At 32.1% G+C, this 21,396-nt stretch overlaps 1 protein-coding gene, 1 non-coding gene and 1 pseudogene across 2 annotated transcripts; all 3 read right to left on the bottom strand.

Moving 5' to 3' along the window:
- Positions 1–1,813: 1,813 nt before the first annotated feature.
- On the bottom strand, positions 1,814–4,321 carry LOC140986874 (uncharacterized). The gene is made up of 2 exons (XM_073455259.1): positions 3,217–4,321; positions 1,814–2,896 (listed from the first exon to the last, which is right to left on the bottom strand). Exons 1-2 carry the CDS (start codon positions 4,118–4,120, stop codon positions 2,862–2,864), a joined length of 939 nt encoding a protein of 312 aa, XP_073311360.1. The 5' UTR covers positions 4,121–4,321; the 3' UTR covers positions 1,814–2,861.
- Positions 4,322–7,455: 3,134 nt separating this feature from the next.
- TRNAR-ACG (transfer RNA arginine (anticodon ACG)) lies at positions 7,456–7,528 on the bottom strand. Its single transcript has one exon. It is a non-coding gene; the product is annotated as a tRNA-Arg (tRNA).
- Positions 7,529–8,134: 606 nt separating this feature from the next.
- On the bottom strand, positions 8,135–20,191 carry LOC140985696 (asparagine synthetase [glutamine-hydrolyzing] 2-like; annotated as a pseudogene).
- Positions 20,192–21,396: the final 1,205 nt, after the last annotated feature.

Here is a 21,396-nt window from a genome sequence, read left to right as displayed (position 1 = left end):
AGTGAGAATGTCTGCAACTTGGAGACGTGATGGAACATAGTGTAATGCAATATCTTGATTCTCAATCTTCTCACTAATGAAATGTCTATCAAGCTCAATGTGCTTAGTGCGATCATGGTGAACTGGATTCTTGGCTATGCTCAGGGCTGCTTCATTGTCACAGTGGAGATGGATGGAGTGTTCAAATGGAATTTGTAAACTTTTGAGTAGGCGTTTTAGCCAAATTCCTTCGCAAATCCCGTGAGTTAGAGCCCTATATTCAGCTTCTGCACTACTCCGAGCAACGATTGATTGTTTCTTGCTCCTCCATGTAACCAAATTACCCCAAACAAAAGTGCAATAACCTGAGGTAGACTTCCTGTCAGTTTTTGAACCAGCCCAATCAGCATCTGTAAACACTTCTAAGCTTCGACTGGTGTTCTTTCTGAAGAATAAACCTTTGCCAGGTGAACCCTTTAGGTATCTAAGAATTTTGAAAACAGCTTCCATGTGAGATTCCTTGGGATTGCTCATAAATCGACTGACAAGGCTCACTGCAAAGCTAATGTCAGGTCTGGTGTTAGCTAGGTAAATAAGCTTTCCAACCAACCTTTGATATCTCCCCCTCTCAACTGTAGTTTCAGAGTCTCCAGCATCAAGCTTTAAATTCGGCTCCATAGGTGTTTCAGATGGTTTACATCCAAGCATGCCCATTTCTTTGAGAAGATCAAGAGTATACTTGCGTTGAGATACAGAAATACCTGTATGGGAACGAGCTACTTCCATGCCTAGAAAATACTTTAAATTTCCTAGATCTTTCACTTCAAATTCAGTAGCTAGAATCTGCTTCAAGCACTTAATCTCCTCCTCGTTGTCTCCCGTGATTATAATATTATCGACATATACACTCAATATGGTAATCTTTCCACTGTGCGTATGCTTAGAGAACAATGTGTGATCAGCCTGACTTTGAGAATAGCCATATTGTTTGAGTACTCGTGTAAATCTATTGAACCATGCTCGTGGACTTTGCTTTAAACCGTACAGAGACTTCTTCAATTTACACACCTTGCCACGAGTGCGTTGATTTTCAAATCCAGGAGGGATATCCATATATACTTCTTCTGTGAGATCACCATTGAGGAATGCATTCTTCACATCAAGTTGGTGAAGTGGCCAGTCCAAATTTGCTGCTAAAGATAAAAGGACTCGTATGGTGTTGTGTTTAGCAACTGGAGCAAAAGTCTCCTGATAATCAATCCCATATGTCTGAGTGTAACCTCTTGCAACAAGTCGAGATTTTAGCCTTTCAATTGTACCATCAGCATTGTGTTTCACCGTAAATAGCCATCTGCACCCAACCGTACGCTTTCCATGAGGCAATACAGTGATCTCCCATGTATTATTTTTCTCCAGTGCTCTAATCTCTTCATAAGTAGCCTTTTTCCAATCTGGAATGGCAAGTGCTTCGTACACTGTATTCGGTATGTTCACTTTATCCACTTGAGAAACATAAGCTCGGTATTGAGATGACAATTTCCCATAGTAAACATAGTCTTCAATCTGATATGGTGTGTAAGTACGAGCTGTTTTTCTCAATGCAATAGGCAAATCTAGTTCATTAACAGTTATAGAGTCAGTATTGGAGCTGCTACTAAGTCCAGATGTACCTGGATCATGGTCAGGGGACATTGGAATTGTGGTTGATTCTTGGCAGCCCTGAACTTGTGGAATTCGGCTATCTGATGGAGCTTGAATTTGAGTTGTAGGAACAGATGTAGTAGGAGCATTAGAAACACCTGTGGTAACCACAGATGGACCATCATCAAATTGATCTTGGTATGTTGTGTACTCCCAATTCTGATATTCGCTCACATTCTCCCCCTGAATGGAAGAGTTGGGGTAAAAAGGTTTGTGTTCTAGGAAAGTGACATCCATAGTGTGAAAGAATTTTCTGTGAGATGGTGAGTAACATTTGTAACCTTTTTGGGAAGGAGCGTACCCTAAGAAAATGCATTTAAGGGACTTTGGAGCAAGTTTACTTTGGTCATATAGATGGACAAAGGCTGAACATCCAAAGATTTTTTGTGATATATTGAGGAGCAACCTATTGCTTGGAAAGGTTTTGAGCAATATTTGACACGGGGTTGAGAAATTTAGTACCCTGGATGGCATTCTATTGATGAGGTAAGTTGCGGTGAGTACAGCCTCCCCCCAGAAGTGGTTTGGAACGTTGGATGTGAACATAATAGACCGAGCAACTTCTAAGAGATGTCTATTTTTCCGTTCTGCAATTCCATTTTGCTGGGGAGTTTTGACACAAGAACTAGTATGAACAATACCATGAGAGATGAAATAATCACCAAGAACAGAATTGAAATATTCGCTTCCATTATCAGTGTGAACAATTTGGATATTGGTATTGAATTGAGTTTGAATCATGGCATGGAATTGTTTAAATATTTTGCTAGTTTCTGATTTGGCTTTCATTAAAAATACCCAACTTAACCGAATGTGATCATCTACAAAGAGTAAGAACCATTTGGTATTAGTTACATTAGGTACTCTAGATGGACCCCAAATATCACTATGGATCATAGAAAAAGGATGAGTAGCTTTGTATGGTTTAGGGGGATAAACATTACGTGTATGCTTCGAGAGTTGGCAAATATGCACATTGCATTAACTTGGCATTCTTATTCAAAAATAATGATGGAAATAATCGTGCGAGATACACAAAATTAGGGTGACCAAGTCTACAATGAAGCATCATAATTTCTTGATCATTATTACCAGAAATTGAACTAAAACTAGATGCCAAGTTTGAAGTTGGAACTGGTGGTGGATCAGGGTGTTTGAGAAGATATAATCCTTCTTGAAGTTCAGCACTGCCAATCATCTTCCCCGAGTCCAAGTCCTGAAAAACACATGAGTTTGCCGTGAATTGAGTGAGACATTTTAAATCTGTATTTAGCTTATGAACAGACAGTAAATTATAGTCCAAGTTTGGAACAAAAAATACAGATTTAAGTTGTAATGTAGGAGAGATATTCACGGTCCCAATACCCACAACTTCTGACTTAAAACCATCAGCTATACTAACTGTAATTGTCTTATCACAAGGTGAGTATGCTGAAAATAGACTCCGGTTACTAGTCATATGATCTGAGGCTCCAGAGTCAACTATCCATGAGGATGAATAATTTGACCTGGTGTGTACAGCCTGAGATATGTTACCTCTTTGAGCAACATTAGCACCTCCAGTAGTTGAAGAAGATGAAGCCAGTGGAGCTTGAATTTGATGTGACTGGTTGATTAAACTCTGGAGAAGTTCTAACTGATCCTTGCTAAAGAGTGTGGTTGAGGCTGCATTTCCTCGGGACTCTTGTTCAATGGATCGAGATGACTTCCAGTTATGAGGCTTGCCATGAATCTTCCAGCATGTTTCTCTTGTGTGTCCTGGACGACGGCAATGCTCACAATAAGGACGTGTTTTGTGGTTCCTTCTGTCATTAGAAACCTTGGTAGCATGTATCTGATTCTGTGTTTCAACAGAGGCTGCCAAAGCAGAAGCATCTGAGACAGGAGTTGTGGAATCACACATCATAATTTTCCTTCGACTCTCTTCATGTCGAATAACAGAGAATACCTCTCTGAGTGAGGGTAATGGCTTGATGCTTATGACACGCCCACGGGCCTCATCCAGTTCTTTGTTGAGTCCAGACAAGAACTTAAAAACACGCTTGGTTTCAACGATTTGTCTATAGAGTTTACCATCTTCAGGACAAGTCCACTTTTGAGTGTCGATGAGATCTATTTTCTGCCAATGTCTCGTGAGTGAGCTAAAATATTGAGTGACAGAAAGATCACCTTGCCTTAGCTCATAGAGGAGGCTCTCAGTCTCAAACACTTCGGAAGTGTTTTCAGAACTGGAGAAGGTTACCTTGGCTGCTTCCCAAATCTCGGCAGCAGTGGCATATAGTAGAAAATTCTCACCAATTTCAGGAGTCATGGAGTTGACAAGCCATGACATGACCATATTATTGTTGGCTTTCCACGCTTTGAATGTGGAATCATCTTCTTTCGGAGCTGTAGCTGCACCTGTGATATAATCATCCTTGCTTTTACCACAAATGAACATTAAGACAGATTGAGACCACTGCAAATAATTTTGCCCGTTGAGTTTGTGACTCGTGACTTGGGCGAGAAGTGATCAGTGTTTGGTTGGGAGTTTGTTATAGGATCAGATGAAGTCGAGGCGAAGCCATAGTTGTTTCCATATTTTGTCATCGCTCTGATACCATAAAGAAATCTGAGACAAAAATATATCTTTATTATTCATCAATCAGAGTTTAAATACAAGAGAAGGAAAACTAAAAATGCTAGAATTAAGGAAACAAACTAACAACTCTTGATAATATCAAGAGTTTAAACTTAAATACCCTATCGGTAATCCTAAGATAATGGAACTAGAAAATGACACATATTTCTACAAACAATCATTTACCTAATCTTTATGGATGAGGGCATATTCATAATCTTCGGATATTGCAATGTGTTTTGAAACGTCTACTACTTTTAACTTTAAAATCCTAACATTTTTCTTGACTGATTTGTATCTTTGGAATTATTGATTGTGTCATAAAAACCCTTATGCCACGATCCAGTTGTCCCCAAGAGGAATATGTGAATGGTGGTTGTTGATAATATTTAAAAATTGAATGTGACATATATCAAAATCTTGAATTTTTTTAAAAATAAATCCTCTAACACGGTTGGGTAGTCTGCGTACCTAATTTTTAATATCTCATAAATATCTTAGCACTAATTAAGTATTAATAAATAAAATTTCATTTAACTCGTGAGAATTATAGATATTATTGCTTTTGTGGTATTGTGGGATTTTTTTTTATTTTTATTTTTTTCCCGAATAAGATACATATGAAATGGAGAATAAAATAACAAAAAGGTTTAACATCGATTCAATGGGGGAAAGTAATTCTTTACGGATGGCGACAAATTTTTTTTATCTCGAAATGAGTAAATCTTTGTGACATGATCTAATGTGTTTAGATCTGTGAGACGTGTTGACCGGATTTATATTTACAAGAAAAGTAATATTTTTAGCATAAAAAATGATGTTTTTTCATGGATCGAGTCAGGTTGGAAATCTGTTTCACAAAATTGATATTTGAGACAGTCGCATTTGAGTTTTTGTGTTATTTTATTTACAAATGAAAAAATTAAAAAGAAGAGTGAATTTATGAAATCACATCCAAATGACTATTCAAGTCACGACTATTTTTTTAAGGAGTATTCAATTACATCATACAATAACGTCATTTATACATCAGGAAAACCTCATGAAGTAGTAGTGAGGCCCATTAATTTTCAATTGAATTGACCACAGCCCAACTCTTCGGTCAGCCGAAGACCAACTGACTGACCCAACAACTAATATGATCAAAATTCAAGTCCATAATGACTTTCCTTGTACATCATTATCCAATTATTTTTTTAATTAAGCCAGAATTCTGGTGTAGAGATTGTAAAAGGAGCCTACTACAGTGATTAAAAATATATAATTTTCTTTATTCCAAAATTTTTATTTCTATCTAAATGGTTGATTTGAGATTTTAATTTATGGTACTCACTAGAAATATAGGGTTTGTTTCTGGTAGATCAAACTAGCATGAATTCAGACTTCGTTTCTGGGTCTTAAATTACAAAAGAGACCGTTTAAAATGAGCCAGGAGAGTGTCCCGGCGTAACCTCTCAGATGTTCAAGTCAGGTACTGATAACAAAAATTAGAGACCAGCTAAAGATGCTGCTAAAAGTCAATATAATAAATGAATAAATTAGGCTCTAAAACCTGAAATTTATAGTAGAGCACATGAGATCCATCATGAGCTATCTACCTTGATGAGGAATGAGCCGAGGGTCCAAAGTCTGATTTGAGTCTGATCTTGATGGGCTCTTTCATGGAGTATCAGTTTACATTCTAGAATAATTTGTATGATAAAAGAAAGAAAATAGTGCATTTACAATATTCACAGTATAGATAAATGTATTTTTGACATTTTTGCACACACATTTAATTTAAAATTTTTATTATGTTTAATATAAATTCGAACTATGGACTATATTTTATTATTTTGGGAAAATCAATTAAGCACGCGTAAATTTCCATCGTCCAAACGTTTTTTAATGTCTCTATTTATATGAGCAAATTATAAATTATAATGGTGATCTGAAGGAAGCTTGAACTGAATAGAATTTTCACTAAAAAGGGAATGTGATTATGCATGAAGTTGTCAACTTAACTACCTCATTCAATTTCTTATTTACATGAATACAATCAATCTATCCACCAACACAAAATACGAATATGTGCACGAAACATATATAATGCTTGATTATTTGCAATTGTGATCTTATATTTTTTTCAAATTCGACTTTTAATCTTGTATCTTTCATTTTTGACGATTTAAGTAGTTTATTTTGCAGTTTAATAATTTTTGAATGAAAGTACATCAATGGTACTTCAGACGTCACGCCAACAACACTGTGAAAAAATAGCTAAAATTGCAAAAAGAAAGAAGAAAAATATAAGACAAAAACTAAAATTCGATACAACATCGCGACAAACATAGGAGACAATTTTCTCCAATATAATATATATAAAGTAACACCACCTTCAATTCCTATTGACCCCTCCAAATTGGACGGCAACCATAAATTCTCCACTAAGTAGACTTTGTCTACATCGAATCTCTCAATGTCACACACAAAATCACATGGATTCTAAGTTCATTCTTTCCCGACATCAATAAAGCTAAAGCCATTGATGTGAAATATTCATCGAGAAAGTACTCTTATTCGTCGTTTGATGCATGCCAGCTCTTTATATATAATTGTGCAGGAATCATGAATCCAAGGCACCCATGAAATCCCATCAGATTAAAGAATCGGAACATGACAGTACTGTGTATATGCTGCAAGAGATCTCGTACGTATCCAAATCCAAATGAAATTCATGTGAGATCACGCACCGAGAGTTGCGATTATCGGAGAAAATGGATGCATGTGTGCATGGGAATGTATACTTTTTAAGCAAATTCTAAATCTTATATACATTTTTTTTTATATGCATGCATCCACATCAATATACACAGAGATAAATTTCATTTCAGAGCTAAAATAATAATAATAATAATAATAAAAAGGAGAAAAGTTAAGAAACAAAAACTTCATCAAAACGACTCCCACGCACCGAGAGTTGCGATTATCGGAGAAAATGGATGCATGTGTGCATGGGAATGTATACTTTTAAGCAAATTCTAAATCTTATATACATTTTTTTTATATGCATGCATCCACATCAATATACACAGAGATAAATTTCATTTCAGAGCTAAAATAATAATAATAATAATAAAAAGGAGAAAAGTTAAGAAACAAAAACTTCATCAAAACGACTCCGCTGGGGATCGAACCCAGAATCTCTGGTTCCGTAGACCAGCGCCTTATCCATTGGGCCACGGAGTCAGCTTCTCTGAACTAGGATCTCTATGCTTTTTATCGTAAATCATAAATGACTAGTATCATAATGAAATAATTTACTTACGAATCAGTCATGATATTTTAGTAAAATGGCTCTAAGTTGAACAAACACGTTATCAGTATTAAGTTTTATTTTTTTAAATAAATTTACAAATAACTTAATATATACATCCTCAATGAAATCTTGTTACAAGATATTTGAATGGTACTTAGTTACCGGACCCGACAGTCATCAGACTCATCACTACTCAATAGTCCTGATAGAGTGACTAATTCGATCTTACCATTAGGTTGTACATATGATTTGTTGATGGATTGTTATGCAATAGACAACTTGAAAATTTATGTGACTCTTTTGTATGTCGTTGGATTAACCCTTAGAACAATGTCCTAAGGGTATGATCATAAATCCCAGTAGAATAGAGTTATCGTTCGGGAAAGGAATGCGCTAAAGATAGGATTAGATAAATTCCAGTACAATAGAGCAGTTACGATTCCTTTCTCGCTTATGCTTGAGAAGTTCTGAGAGTTGAACTAGACCTTCGTACGTTGACGAGTTTCGTAAGTTCGTGCTTGATTCAGTATCATATACTGAATTTTGATACGATATTTATGCGCTGAAGTAGTATTATTGTATGCGAAAATCAACTTATTTATGAGCACAATTGAATCTAAACTGTACCACAAGCAGTCTTCGTTAAACACAATATTATACTATAGTGAGATGATGACTCTACAATAAACAATAAACGTAGTCAAAGGTCTAGGCTATTTTCCGGGTGAGCCATTTATGGCTGGGGCATCAGCAACTGCTTTGGTCTTCTCCTCATATGCAGCAACATGGATACCAAGGGCGGCTCGACCGGAGGGGTCAAGATTCTTAGACCATGTCACATCCCATTCAACAGCCTTGGCTGTACTGCATGCCACACTTGGACCTCCGGGAACTGTTGATCTTGCAGCATTCTGATCAAAATGACATGCCAAATTCAAGTTATTTGGAGTCCTGTATGGTGGCTGGATTTAACAAGGGGTAGCTAGTGGAGCCAGTCATTCGCTTTAACCAAAGTAAATCTAGAAATTTATGAATAATTTTTCTAAACCTACAAAGTTCGAACACATTGAGTCGTCCCCTCACCCAGATTCTTGAACTAATTCCTAGTCATGAATCATTCACACTTGTTGCGTATTGTTGTGAATTTCAAAACATGTGGATTTTAATCATTCTCTCAATAATCAGTGGATTTTAAAATCTTCCTCAGTTCAAATCAGTTGTATTCAGTATCTCCAATTCCTCGCTCACTGATTCAAATCCTTTAATCAAAGCACCACCTCCCACAACATCGTTGTCCTGTTCGAGTCCTACGCGCTGAAAAAATGAACATGTAATAGTAACTTACCTTAGGGAAAAACCGCTCAAAGATAGTTCGGTAGTGGTACCCTTCTTTCGTGGTTGGGAGTATTCTCAGGGTAAACAAAACTTGTATTGGCTAGCATTACATCTGTAACCTGCCAATCCCATACAGGAAAATCTGTAATACATACACGAAGCTACCAAAAATTTATTCACGTAAATGATTCACGAATATGAAATATGTAGAGAGTTAGGCCTACCTGTTGGTTAGCATGATCTTTCAAGCCATCAATCCAACTGTATCCAACTCCATCACTGAACTGCTCTTTCTGTCTGTATAAAATGTGCTGAACCAAGAAAATCGAATGTCTCGAGAATTCAATTCTACATGCTAAGGAGAATATCTTGCTGTTCTTATGGAGATTAATTAGAAGGGAAACAAATTTTTATATGTTGAAGTAACGATTTCTATCAAAGAACACAAACCTTGGGCAAATAGGGGTGTTGCTCATCATCAAAGGCATTGCGCAAAATCCATTTTTCAATTCTTCCAAGGTCAGGTCTTACCTTTTATTTTCAGGCAAACAAAATCTTCATGGAAAATTTAACAGAATAGGAATCAATCAAAACATTATTGTTGGTAGATATCTTATGAACTGTTATGTGTGTGACTAGAATAACAGGTTTGCCTCAGACAAACATAAATTTAACATCAAATAATCTGCGCAGCAGAATATTCTGATATTTCTGTTCGATTTCCCTCCCTCCAATTCAGTGTTTCCAGTGATGTCAATTCAGATATTCTAAATTATCAAGCAAAAAATTCAAAATTTAAATCAACTTCAAACTTCACTCTCGAGATCAGAATGTCATATAGGTTTTGAACTTTTGCCAAATACAGATAACCCTGGAGAAGGAAAAGAGAGAGGGTGTTTCTAACTTCAATTTGTTGGTTTTTGAGCAGGTTTTTGGGCTTCGATTTTCGAAAAAGATACGTCTTAGATTTGTGATCAACAAAATACTTCTCCAATTTTATACTGTAGGCTCAAGTAAAATTCATCTTGTTGGCACATAGAATGTACCAAAGTGGATTGTCAAGTTTTGAAGTAGTTCACACCCCATAAATCCATAGTTGATGCCCGAGCATGAGATTAATAAGCCTCTACTGAGACATGTTAAGCAGTGAAAGTATCCAAAATTAATTTCTTGGATTTCTCTGAACCAATTTTAATGAACATATTAACATGTCCCAAGGGGAAAAGTTGGATTAATGTCATGATTATGGTTGAAGCAGTAAAGATTGAGATATCACATAGTTCACCATTTTCCATTCTGGGTCAATACCCATGTCAACATTGATAAATTCCTTGTCTAAGAAGGGCACGCGAGCTTCAACACCCCATGCCGAAGTTGCTTTGCTGGCTCTCAAACAGTCATATAGATGAAGAGCTTTGATCTGGCACCAAATTTTAAAATAAAACAGGGGTCATACTTGAAAATTCTTCCTAGAAGTAACGATTAAAACCTTATCAAGACAATCATATTACCCTTTTGGTTTTACGTAACATGTGTTGTGGCAAAGTACCTTAGCACATGTTTCCTTGTGAAGCTCCTCCTTGTTGGGTGCCTTGTGAAAATACAAATAACCACCGAAAATCTCATCAGAACCTTCACCAGAAAGAACCATTTTTACTCCCAGAGATTTTATTTTTCTGGACATGAGAAACATTGGAATACTGGCTCTGATAGTAGTTACATCATATGTTTCAATATGATAGATAACCTCCGCCATTGCATCTATTCCTTCCTAATTTTACAATCAAAATAATTAAAAAGAGAATATGATTTCAAAAAAAACAGTGGTGTAAAATAAATTATTCAACATTCATATGATAAACAAACCTGCACAGTGAAATGAAACTCATGATGACGAGTTCTCAGATAGTCCGCCACTTCTCTGGCTGCTCTCAGATCAGGAGAACCCTGAAAGGAGAAAAAAACAAAATTAACAGTTTAGAGGGACAAGTGACATAGAATTGTAACGTTACCCGTTAAAGAATAGGAACGAAGGTTGGGAAATAATATTGATTGATTATACATTATTAAGTGAAGATCAGCAGGATAGATTGCTTTGGCCATCATTTTATGCCAAAATGCCTAAATTTAATTGATGATAACACCTTGTACTAAGAAATAAGTCAGCAAAATATATGTTTTTAGATTTCATGCGTTTTTTTTACAATGGAAGTTTATGCTGAGCAACGGTTGGCATATCTGTGTATAAACATATGTATAAATCTATATCTATATTCCTATAAAAGTATGGATGATGGGCAAAGTTTTTGCATTGTGATTTTACTACATTGCCCAAAAACTATGCATTGTTTGTATTAATTACATGGGCATTGGTGGAACAAATATATAAAATTTAGGGACAGATTTGGGATATTGAATTTGTAATGTATTGATTATTTATTTAATTGATGCATTTATTTTTTTGAACTCATTAAACACATGAGGATCATAGTGTTTTTATTTTTTTAATAGAAAATTGTAAAATAAGAAATTTTGAAATTAATATTACATAAAAATTGAATAGATATTCGATAATTCAAATTACATTAGAGAAATAATATTTTCTTCTTACATAATTCTTAGAAAAAATATTAAAAGAATATATTTTTTACTAAAAAAATATATTTCATTAAAAATATTAAAAGAATATATATTTAACTATTATACTTATAAAAGTGTAAAAAAGAATAACAAAGTTTTTCATTGTAAATTTTCTACTATTTCCATAAATTGTGTGTTGTTAGATTAATTACATGAAAAGTTTTTACACAATCATTAAATACATGAGGAACATAATAATGTTTTTATTTTTTAATAGAAAATTACAACATAAGAAACTTTGACAAATTTGGGATATTGAATTTGTAATGTGTTGATTATTTATTTAATTGATGCATTTATTTTTTTGCACTCATTAAACATACGAGGATCATAGTGTTTTTATTTTTTTAATAGAAAATTGTAAAATAGGAAAATTTGAAAATAATATTACATAAAAATTGAATAGATATTCGATAATTAAAAATACATTAGAGAAATAATAATTTCTTCTTACATAATTCTTAGAATAAAATATTAAAAAAATAGATTTTTAATAAAAAAAAATATATTTTTAATTAATAATATTAAAAGAATATATATTTAACTATTATACTTATAAAAGTGTAAAAAGAATAACAAAGTTTTTCACTGTAAATTTTCTACTATTTCCATAAATTGTGTGTTGTTAGATTAATTGCATGAAAATTTTCTACACAATCATTAAATACACGAAGAACATAATACTGTTTTTATTTTTAATAGAAAATTACAACATAAAAAAATTTGAAAATAATGTTACATAAAAATTGAATAGATATTTGATAATAAAAATACATTAGAGAAATAACATTTTCTTGATACATAATTTTTTGAAAAAAATATTACAAGAATATATTTTTAATTTAAAAAAATCATTAAAAATATTGAAAGAATATATATTTAACTATCATACTTATAAAAGTATAAAAAGAATAATAAAGTTTTTCATTGTAAATTTTCTACTAACCACTTAAATTATGCGTTGTTAGATTTGCATGGAAATTTTCTACACAATTTATGAGAAATCGATGTATTAAAAATGAATATATGTTTGATAATAAAAATATTTTTTTTAATCTATATATCTATAAAAGTCTAGATCATTGGCCATGTTATCCAATCCAATTGTCAAAAAATAAAAATGACCTCCTCGTCAATACAAATCCAAAAACTCAATAAAGATATATATGTAAATTTCTAATTGTTGTAAGAGTAAAAATGGAATATCAAAATTTTATATTTATTCCACCTAATATATAATTAATTAGTAACCTAATTATTCCACATAATATATAATTAATAGTCTAACGTACAAATGCTAATGAATTATCACTACAATATATATTGATTGTAGTAATTTATATCACTTCAAGAATAAAATGTAACTCATATATTAAATTTCTCAAATAATCCATCTTTATACTATCTTTAAATATTGTATCCTTTTAATTTTCTCTCTACATGTTATTTTATGATTTTAATGCAATTTTTTAATTATATTTTAGTGTAATTTCTAATTAAGTAATAAATTATACTATCACAAGAAAATATAAGAAAAAAATAATTATATATGCAATAGTACAATAATATGATAAGTATATNAATATAAGAAAAAATAATTATATATGCAATAGTACAATAATATGATAAGTATATAATAATGTGAAATTTAATACTAATATATTTTATATTTTTTAACTAAAAATTGAAAGTAAACAGTTTAATAAATTATTTAGTAGAATTTATATCAATAATTAAGAATGTTAATATATTAATAATATCATAAAATATGAATCTCATAGAAAAATTCAGAGAGTTAGTTATAATAAGAAAATTAAAAATTTTAGTAGAATTTTTTTTAAAAAAAATTATATATCAGACAAATTTATAAATTCAATAAAAAAAATTTGGTAGTATTGAAAACATCTACTAAGAATGTTTAAGATTTAGGCGTTAAGGGTCTAAAGTTAAACCTGGCCATGGTTTTCAAAATCAGTGAAATCAAAATCAGAATTAAAATTTTTTTTTTGACTTAAGTTCCAAAATCAGCTCTCATAATATATAAATTTAAGGCAAAAATGTTAAACATTTAGTTTTATCGTCTCACATATTTTACGATCATTTTATTTGATATTTAAAAATGGATAATAGAAGCAATTTTGTAAAAAACTTTATCTCAGACAAATTTATAAATTCAATACATAAAATTTGCTATTATGTGATCTTTTGATTTATAATTTTTTTANGTCTAATGTACATACATATACAATCATTAACCACATAAAAATAAGAAGAGGTTATATAAGAAGATATTGAAGTATCACAGGTTAACGTTACTCATCTCTTTTCGACCGTTGGAATGACAACTTATATAAGAAGAGCTGGACAACTTATTTTAAATCGCACAGCAGCTCAAGCACCACGGTTTCATCGTTCTACCAAGAAGGGACAATTATTGCACATTTGCACTCAACACGATACATAATCATCAAGCTTTCAATAGTGTGATTATCTTCAAGCCTGCATACTTAAAGAATTTGAGCGCAATCAAAGATCATATACGTCATCGCTCATCAAGCACGCACTCAGCCGAAAGTTATCTGAAGACTTAATGAAAAATATAAATTATACACTTTTTAAAAAATTATTATTTTTCATTGAATAATTTATATGAAAATTAATTTATCTATGATATATAATTCTAAAAACAAAATATAAAAAAGTTCTGTATGAGGTTAAATAATATTTAAATTGAATATTACATGTTATATTTTATTATCAATTTTATTATTTCATTAGTTTTGATAATATTTTGATGAGTTAATCACAAATATTATAAATTAATAATTATTTGTCATTAGTGTGATTCACTTATATAAATTATGATTTATGCATTTATAAAATCCATAATTTGGTTGAATTTTAAGTTATTATATCTTATACATGGTGCTTAGATATATATATTTTCAAAATTTTTTCAGTTCAATTCGTTCTATATATTATTATCATTATAATTTATTGTATAACATAAAATCAACAACTTGAATTTTAATTTGAGAAACAATTTTGAAAGTAAGGTTTATAAGTTCGTTATTAATTTATTCGTCTAATATGACAAAAGACTAAACCCATGAAAAAAAAATTTATTCAAATTATTATTTTAAAAAAAATCAAATTTTAATTTTTATTAAATAATTAATATTTATGTGCATCGCACGTGCTTCTTGCTAGTTTAAACAAAATGCAGCGAATAAAGATCACAAAATTGCTTGGAGGAAGAGCACATTTACACTTAAACTCAGAGATCTCCAAGTTAACATCAAGAAGCTTGCGAAGAATTTTAGTGCAAGCGCATAAGTCTGAATAAGAGATGTTTCAATTATTCTTTTCATTCTTCATCGCAAAATTATATGAATAAAAAATGGCCAATTCTACTTTGCGCAAGAGAGCTATTAGGGAGTCACAGCCACTGATGTGCAGAACGTAGTTTGCAACAAAACTGCACCCACAGCTGGAAGCATATACTGTTTAAGTTTACTACCTTTAAGCCAATGCAAATGGTATGCAATTGTGATCCCCACTGGCAGGCTGTTTCAGAATCAACCAAATAGCGGGAAGCCACCGAAGCAACAAGCGATGAGTCCAATCCACCAGATAAAAGTACACCAAAGGGAACATCTGTCATGGGTCTCTTTACAACAGCCTGCAACATAGCATGAGCGTAAGAAAATGTTATTTAAGAAAGCATCAATGCATACAAAGATTTCACAGATGCACAATTTTCAAGGAAAATCGTTTCACAGGCTTCATCACAATAGGTGATGCCAAATGAGTATGCTAAGAGACATTTTCAAATTAAATTGCATGCCTTCGAAGGAGAAATTGAACAAAACTTGAAATGAAATGAATGTGACATACGTAACATCAAACATAATGAAGATGACGCTATAATTAAGTCAAAGAGGATAAAAAGGAAAATAACACATAAATAAGTGAGAGTTACAACACTAAGTGTTGAAGAATAAATTATCGGATGGTAAACTGTAGTAAAGATAAGGAAAGCATTTAAAGGACTAAAAATGCAGAGTAGCTGGGAAGAAATAAGTACTGGGGAAAGGAAATAAAAAAAAAGAGAAAGATCAGGAGGGACTGAAAGGAAGAGAAAGGTCAATCTGATGGTTAAGGCACAAGAATGTATATATAACATTCAATTGGTAACAGAATTGATCAAGCTAACCTTCTCAAAGGCCTTGCGCAATACTAGAGGTTCATAAGGAGCCAAAGGAATCTGTTCTGAATACCATGGTGGGTTGTACCACCTTCTGAGCCCTCCTGTTGCATTATTAGATTAGGATGTTGCAGCAGTAAATATATTTGCAAGTAGATTGATGCAGAACAGAAAAATTCTGGAAATCCAGAAGAAGTTTAGCATGCTTCTTTTTCGGCTATGGAACAAGTTCCCAATTCTATCACAATCAGCTTCAACTCCCAGATTCTCGGTTACAGATATATTTTACAGCTCTAGTATCATGAAGAAGAAAAAAAACTTTATTTTTCAATTAACTCATCACGCATTAGAAGTAGTAAAATTTTTCCGAAGGATCACATAAAAATTAGCTAAAGTAATGGATTTAATGTCTCGTTAGTGTGAAAACACTTCATCTGGAAAACCAAATATAACAGTTGATAGCTATACTCTTTACTTCTGGATGAGCATGATTCGACGGTGTAGAACTTAAACTATCATACATTTGTCAACAGTGAATTAATGATCATATCAGCAGAAAAAAAGTTAGATGTTTAAGTTACATTGGAAAAATAATAGTTGCGGTCAGAATAAATGAAGCAAACTAAAATGCTCTATTGAGATCTCACGTTCATCTAACATACCACTTTCGCTTGAATAGATATGTCCTGGAAGGAAAGACATGAAACGCTCACAATCATCACTTAAAGCTTTCATCTCCGAAGCAAACCATATTGATCCTGAGAGAAGCAATAGTTCGGTAAAAACCTTGTAACATGATAACCAAATCGATTTTCACGTGAAAGGGTTAGGCTTCAATTCAGAGGAGTGATCCATGTATGAAACTTCCGTTTTTAACGATGCATCTACAGTGCATTGTAACACGCAGCATTCAAAACATAAGGAAAGAGAATGATGCCAGTAAACTGTTCTGAATACCAAGATACACAACTATGGGATTATTGCACTGAATCACATCCAGAAAGATTTAATGCATGGATGAAAAGGTCACATACCATCAAGACCCCAGCCAATGTAAAGGGGAGTAATACCAATCGCATCTCGAGCAGCAATGAAACTATTGTCTCAAGTGTCAAGAAGCACAAATGAAAACATGCCATCCAACATGTCAATAAAATCCTCACCAAATTCTTCATATTGAGAAGAAAAAAAATATTCAAAAAGTATAAAAAACTGATTTAAGAGACAACCAGTTTACCTCATAAATTTCTAAAACTTTTTCAGGGTATTATTCAGGAACAACAAATAAAATTGTTAGATGTTATTATGCAGTGGCACATTTCTATCCCCAACTACTGTCAAGTACTTACCAGGTGAGCGATAACTTCACAGTCACTTCCTGTTCTGAACTGATGAGACTGCAGCTTCTTCCTAAGTTCTTTATGGTTATATATTTCTCCATTAACCTGAAAGCATTAAGAGAGGGGGTACAGGGAAAAAGAGACTTCACATGTCTTGTAAAAAATAATCGAGATTTTCCCAGGACTTGTAATGTAAAGCACACAAATATTGGAAACTAAAACATGTGGAGAAGGCTATGTTTCTAGTAAACCTCTTTTCTTCGTTCAAGGAACATAAACTTTTGACAAGATGATTTCTGACAGTGATTGGTGAACACAACAGAAATAATTTTTCTTCCAGAGGCCACATAACTAGGAACATCATACTTTCCATTTCTAATGCAAGTAACATTCTACAAGCTATGTCGAATGGATATGGATATGCGAATACGATACGATATGGTTAAATACAACAATTATATATATACATATATATATATATACACACAATGTATAATTTCAGAGGTGTGATTTAAGAAGAAAAACAAAAAAAAATTAATTTTTTTGCTGAAACGTATCCACTCCTTGTCAATGGAGTATACTAGCCGTATCCAACACGTATCTGAGTGGTCAAACTTACAAAAAATCAGCCACACAGATTTTGTCATATCCGGCAGGCGTATCGGCGTATCGTATCCTAATCTGAGTGGTATCTGTGTCCGATACTTTAGAAAAAAAATTAGGAATATATGTGCTACATAGTCTACAAGGTAGTTAACTAGCATTCCAAGTAAATTATACTTTAGATATTTACGCAATAGAACTCCTCAAAAACATTGGAGCTGAATGGAAAAATTCTATTATACCAGAAAGAGTTATTACTGTTGAATCACAGCCACTTAAAAGATGATCAATATGAGAAAAATCTTGTTATGCAAAATTGTACCCACCGTGACGACAACTGTTTTGTCTTCGTTATACAGTGGCTGATCTCCTGATGTAGGATCTACGATCGCCCAAAGCTGATGAGCGAGATAACAGTCCTGATGATGGTGCAGGCCGCTCCAGTCAGGACCTCTGTGCTGCAACCTATGGGCTCCAAATTCAAATAACAAAGACTTAGAATATATTTGTTAGACTCGTGATATCTTGACTCTGCAATGCTCTTTGTAATGATAATATAATTATGGACAGAACAATTACCAAACAAAACTGAGCTTAACAACCAGCATCACTAAATAACTTTCAGGTGACTTGTATTATACTGGAATCAATTGTTGAAGATATGGTCTTCAACTTGGAAAAAAATATATTTATTGAAAAACGTCTCGAAACATATCGTGAGAAACACCCGCTATTTTTGCACAAAGTACTATGTATGTGTGCTCATATACTAAATACAATTGTCAACATTATCAACAAACAACATTCAAATAAGAACTGATTAAAATATTACAATATTGAAAAATTAACACATAAACCAAAAAATAACAGAGAAATTCAATATTAAACGTCCCCCATCCTCACACTGAAAAGATGGTAAATTTTTCTGATTTGCAAGAACAGCTTTCACTTCTTACAAGACATGATGGTCATTCACCCTTTATCATATAATGGTAAAGCTTTCTGATTTGATTCATATTGCAGAAAATATGAAGAACTCCCGTATGGTTAGTAATTGTAGAAAATCTATTCCCATATTGATTATGAAAATGTCCCATTAATCCCTTAAGGCAACAAAAAATTCAACCATCATATATCAAAATTCAAATAATATTTCATTCGAGAATTTTGTTTAGACAAAAACAAAAAATAATAATAATCATGCGACATCCAGGGCCGTTCTTTTTAAGAGGTCTGAGAGTCATCCGACTTAGGCTCATTTCTTTTAGTGCCCATATTTTTTAAAAAAAATTATTATATAGTAGTGTAAATTGACCCAATATAAATTTATTATTCATGGGTTTTTTCCTTACATATCATAAATTTTTTTTGGCTCGATACAAACTTTTTTATTATTTACGTGTCTCTTGATAAATTTAATTATGAAATGTAATTATCTTGTGCCTCTTGATAAATTTTTTTTGGAATAGAAATTTATTTTTCCTGGGCCAATCATAAAAAAGAACATTTTTTTATTCCCTAAAGTTGTTATATATTATAGTAAATTAACACGATATAAAACTTATCATCTGACTCATAAGGGTTGTTCTGATACCAATGGAATGATTTATTTTCGGAGTTAACATTTCGAAACAAAATCTGCAATTGATGCAGTGAATTACCTTAATAAAGTGGATGAATGTTTTTCAAATGTTTGTATTGCTTATAAAATCTTATTGACTATCCTGCTTACCAAAAAAAAAAGTAGAACGAAGTTTTTCAAAGTTAAAAGTTCATCAAAATTTTTCTCAAATCAATCCTCTCACAAAAAAGATTAAACTGATTGATTATGTTATAAATTAAAAATTATATTACTAAACAACATAATTATACAGACTAGAATAGTATTTTTAGCTTTAAAACTATGATTGTTTTTTTAGTGATATTTTGTATATGTTTGATATTATTATTATATTATAATAGATATATTTTGACTATTGTGTATTATTTGATTTTTATATCATTTTTAATGTATTTATTTAATTCGAAAAAATTGTTAAAAATTATGAACACAAGTTATGGTTTAGGATTTTATAAAAAAAAATTAGATTGTGGATCGGTCCTGGCGACAATTAACCGATAACATACGATCAACAAGAAAACTTTTTTTATAAACAAAAATCAGCAAAAAACGAATATTAGAATACATTTGCCAAAACAAACAATAAACCAGAACCAATCCATAACTCACGGAAACAAACCCACAATTATCATAAATGAAGATAAAATTAAACCTTCTGGAAAGCTCGATGATCCTGGAGCGCTTCGCCTGAGAGTTTTCAGCGACACCAAGAACAGCGAGAATTCCACACATGGCTGCGAATGAATGTGCCTGCCAAGAGAGGGGTGGAAGACAGAGAAAGACAACGGCTATAAGTCAAGGAGAATGGCGGCTAATGAATGATCAGCCGTCGATTTTGAAAGATCCCGTCATTTGATCAGGGTTTAAGCTGTGGCTTAAGATTCCTATTTAGTGTGAGTCCCATCTTATTTAATGCCCAGCTTGTCTTTTTTAAGGATTATTATTAATTAATTTATTATTATTATTGGTCTCCTTTTATTTTTATCATTTGTAATTATTATTTTATCCTTCAAATTATATCAACAATTTACTAGTTTCAAGATATTTTAATTATTTCAAGTTGTATTTGGATGGATAAATTTGAAATTAGTAGATTTCGATTATATTTTTATTGTTAAAAATGAAAAAATAGATGTAATCTTAAATCCATAATTTATTTATTTGCAAATTAGTTACACAAAGTAAAATGAATTTTATTTGCCTCCATCATTCAGTGAACTTGAAATTCATCATAACTAACATGAAATACTATATAAACATGAAATAATGAATTTGAAGTTTATAATTTTACTTATAAAAAATACACAAAAAACATTTGAATATATTTAAAATCCATCGTTACAAACAAAAATATAATTATATATATTTATTATTTGATTGATTTATATTATTCCGAAATTATTTTTATGTTGATCTAATTAATAATAGATTATGCCCCAGTTGGATTAGTAGTGGGCCATTGGTATTAATATACACCTAATTAATTGTTGATTTGTGCCTGGATAAAAGCTCTAACTGGATCACAGATCCAAATCTAGTTTCGACCCGGATAAATACACGTCGAATCTAATGAACTTGGATGTCACCCCTGACATATGTGCCTATTTATAAAATAATAAAATTTTGAATATATGATCATATTGTTGGACTTTTTAGCCTAAGTTTTACGAATTATTGTAGTCACATATAGAAAATATGTATGAATTATTAATGTACAAACAAAATTCAATAATTGAATTGATCAGCTGGAGTGATCGATTTTCAATTAACTTTCACTCGTCGTCCTCCTTTCAATTTCACTTAAAATAGCCATAAATTGTTTCGAGTCAAACAATAATTTAATTAGTGCCTAAATATAGCGTAAATTCCAACTTTTCACTTAAAAAGCTGTCGCTAAGATAACAACTGTTTCAATAAACCGTGGAAAGTTCAATTTAGCGACAGAAAAATCGTCGCTAATTTAATGTTTTTTTATAGTGAAAGTTCAAAGAGACTCTTATTTCCAAAATGTTGTGTGTAACAGTTGAGAAAATTGAGATGTGGTAAACCAAT

The sequence above is a fragment of the Primulina huaijiensis genome, chromosome 10 (genome assembly GCF_012295235.1).
Source record: "Primulina huaijiensis isolate GDHJ02 chromosome 10, ASM1229523v2, whole genome shotgun sequence".
NCBI classification, from domain to species: domain Eukaryota; kingdom Viridiplantae; phylum Streptophyta; class Magnoliopsida; order Lamiales; family Gesneriaceae; genus Primulina; species Primulina huaijiensis.
The sequence above is the reverse complement of the archived record's forward strand: the minus strand, read 5'-3'. Positions and strand labels throughout refer to the sequence as shown.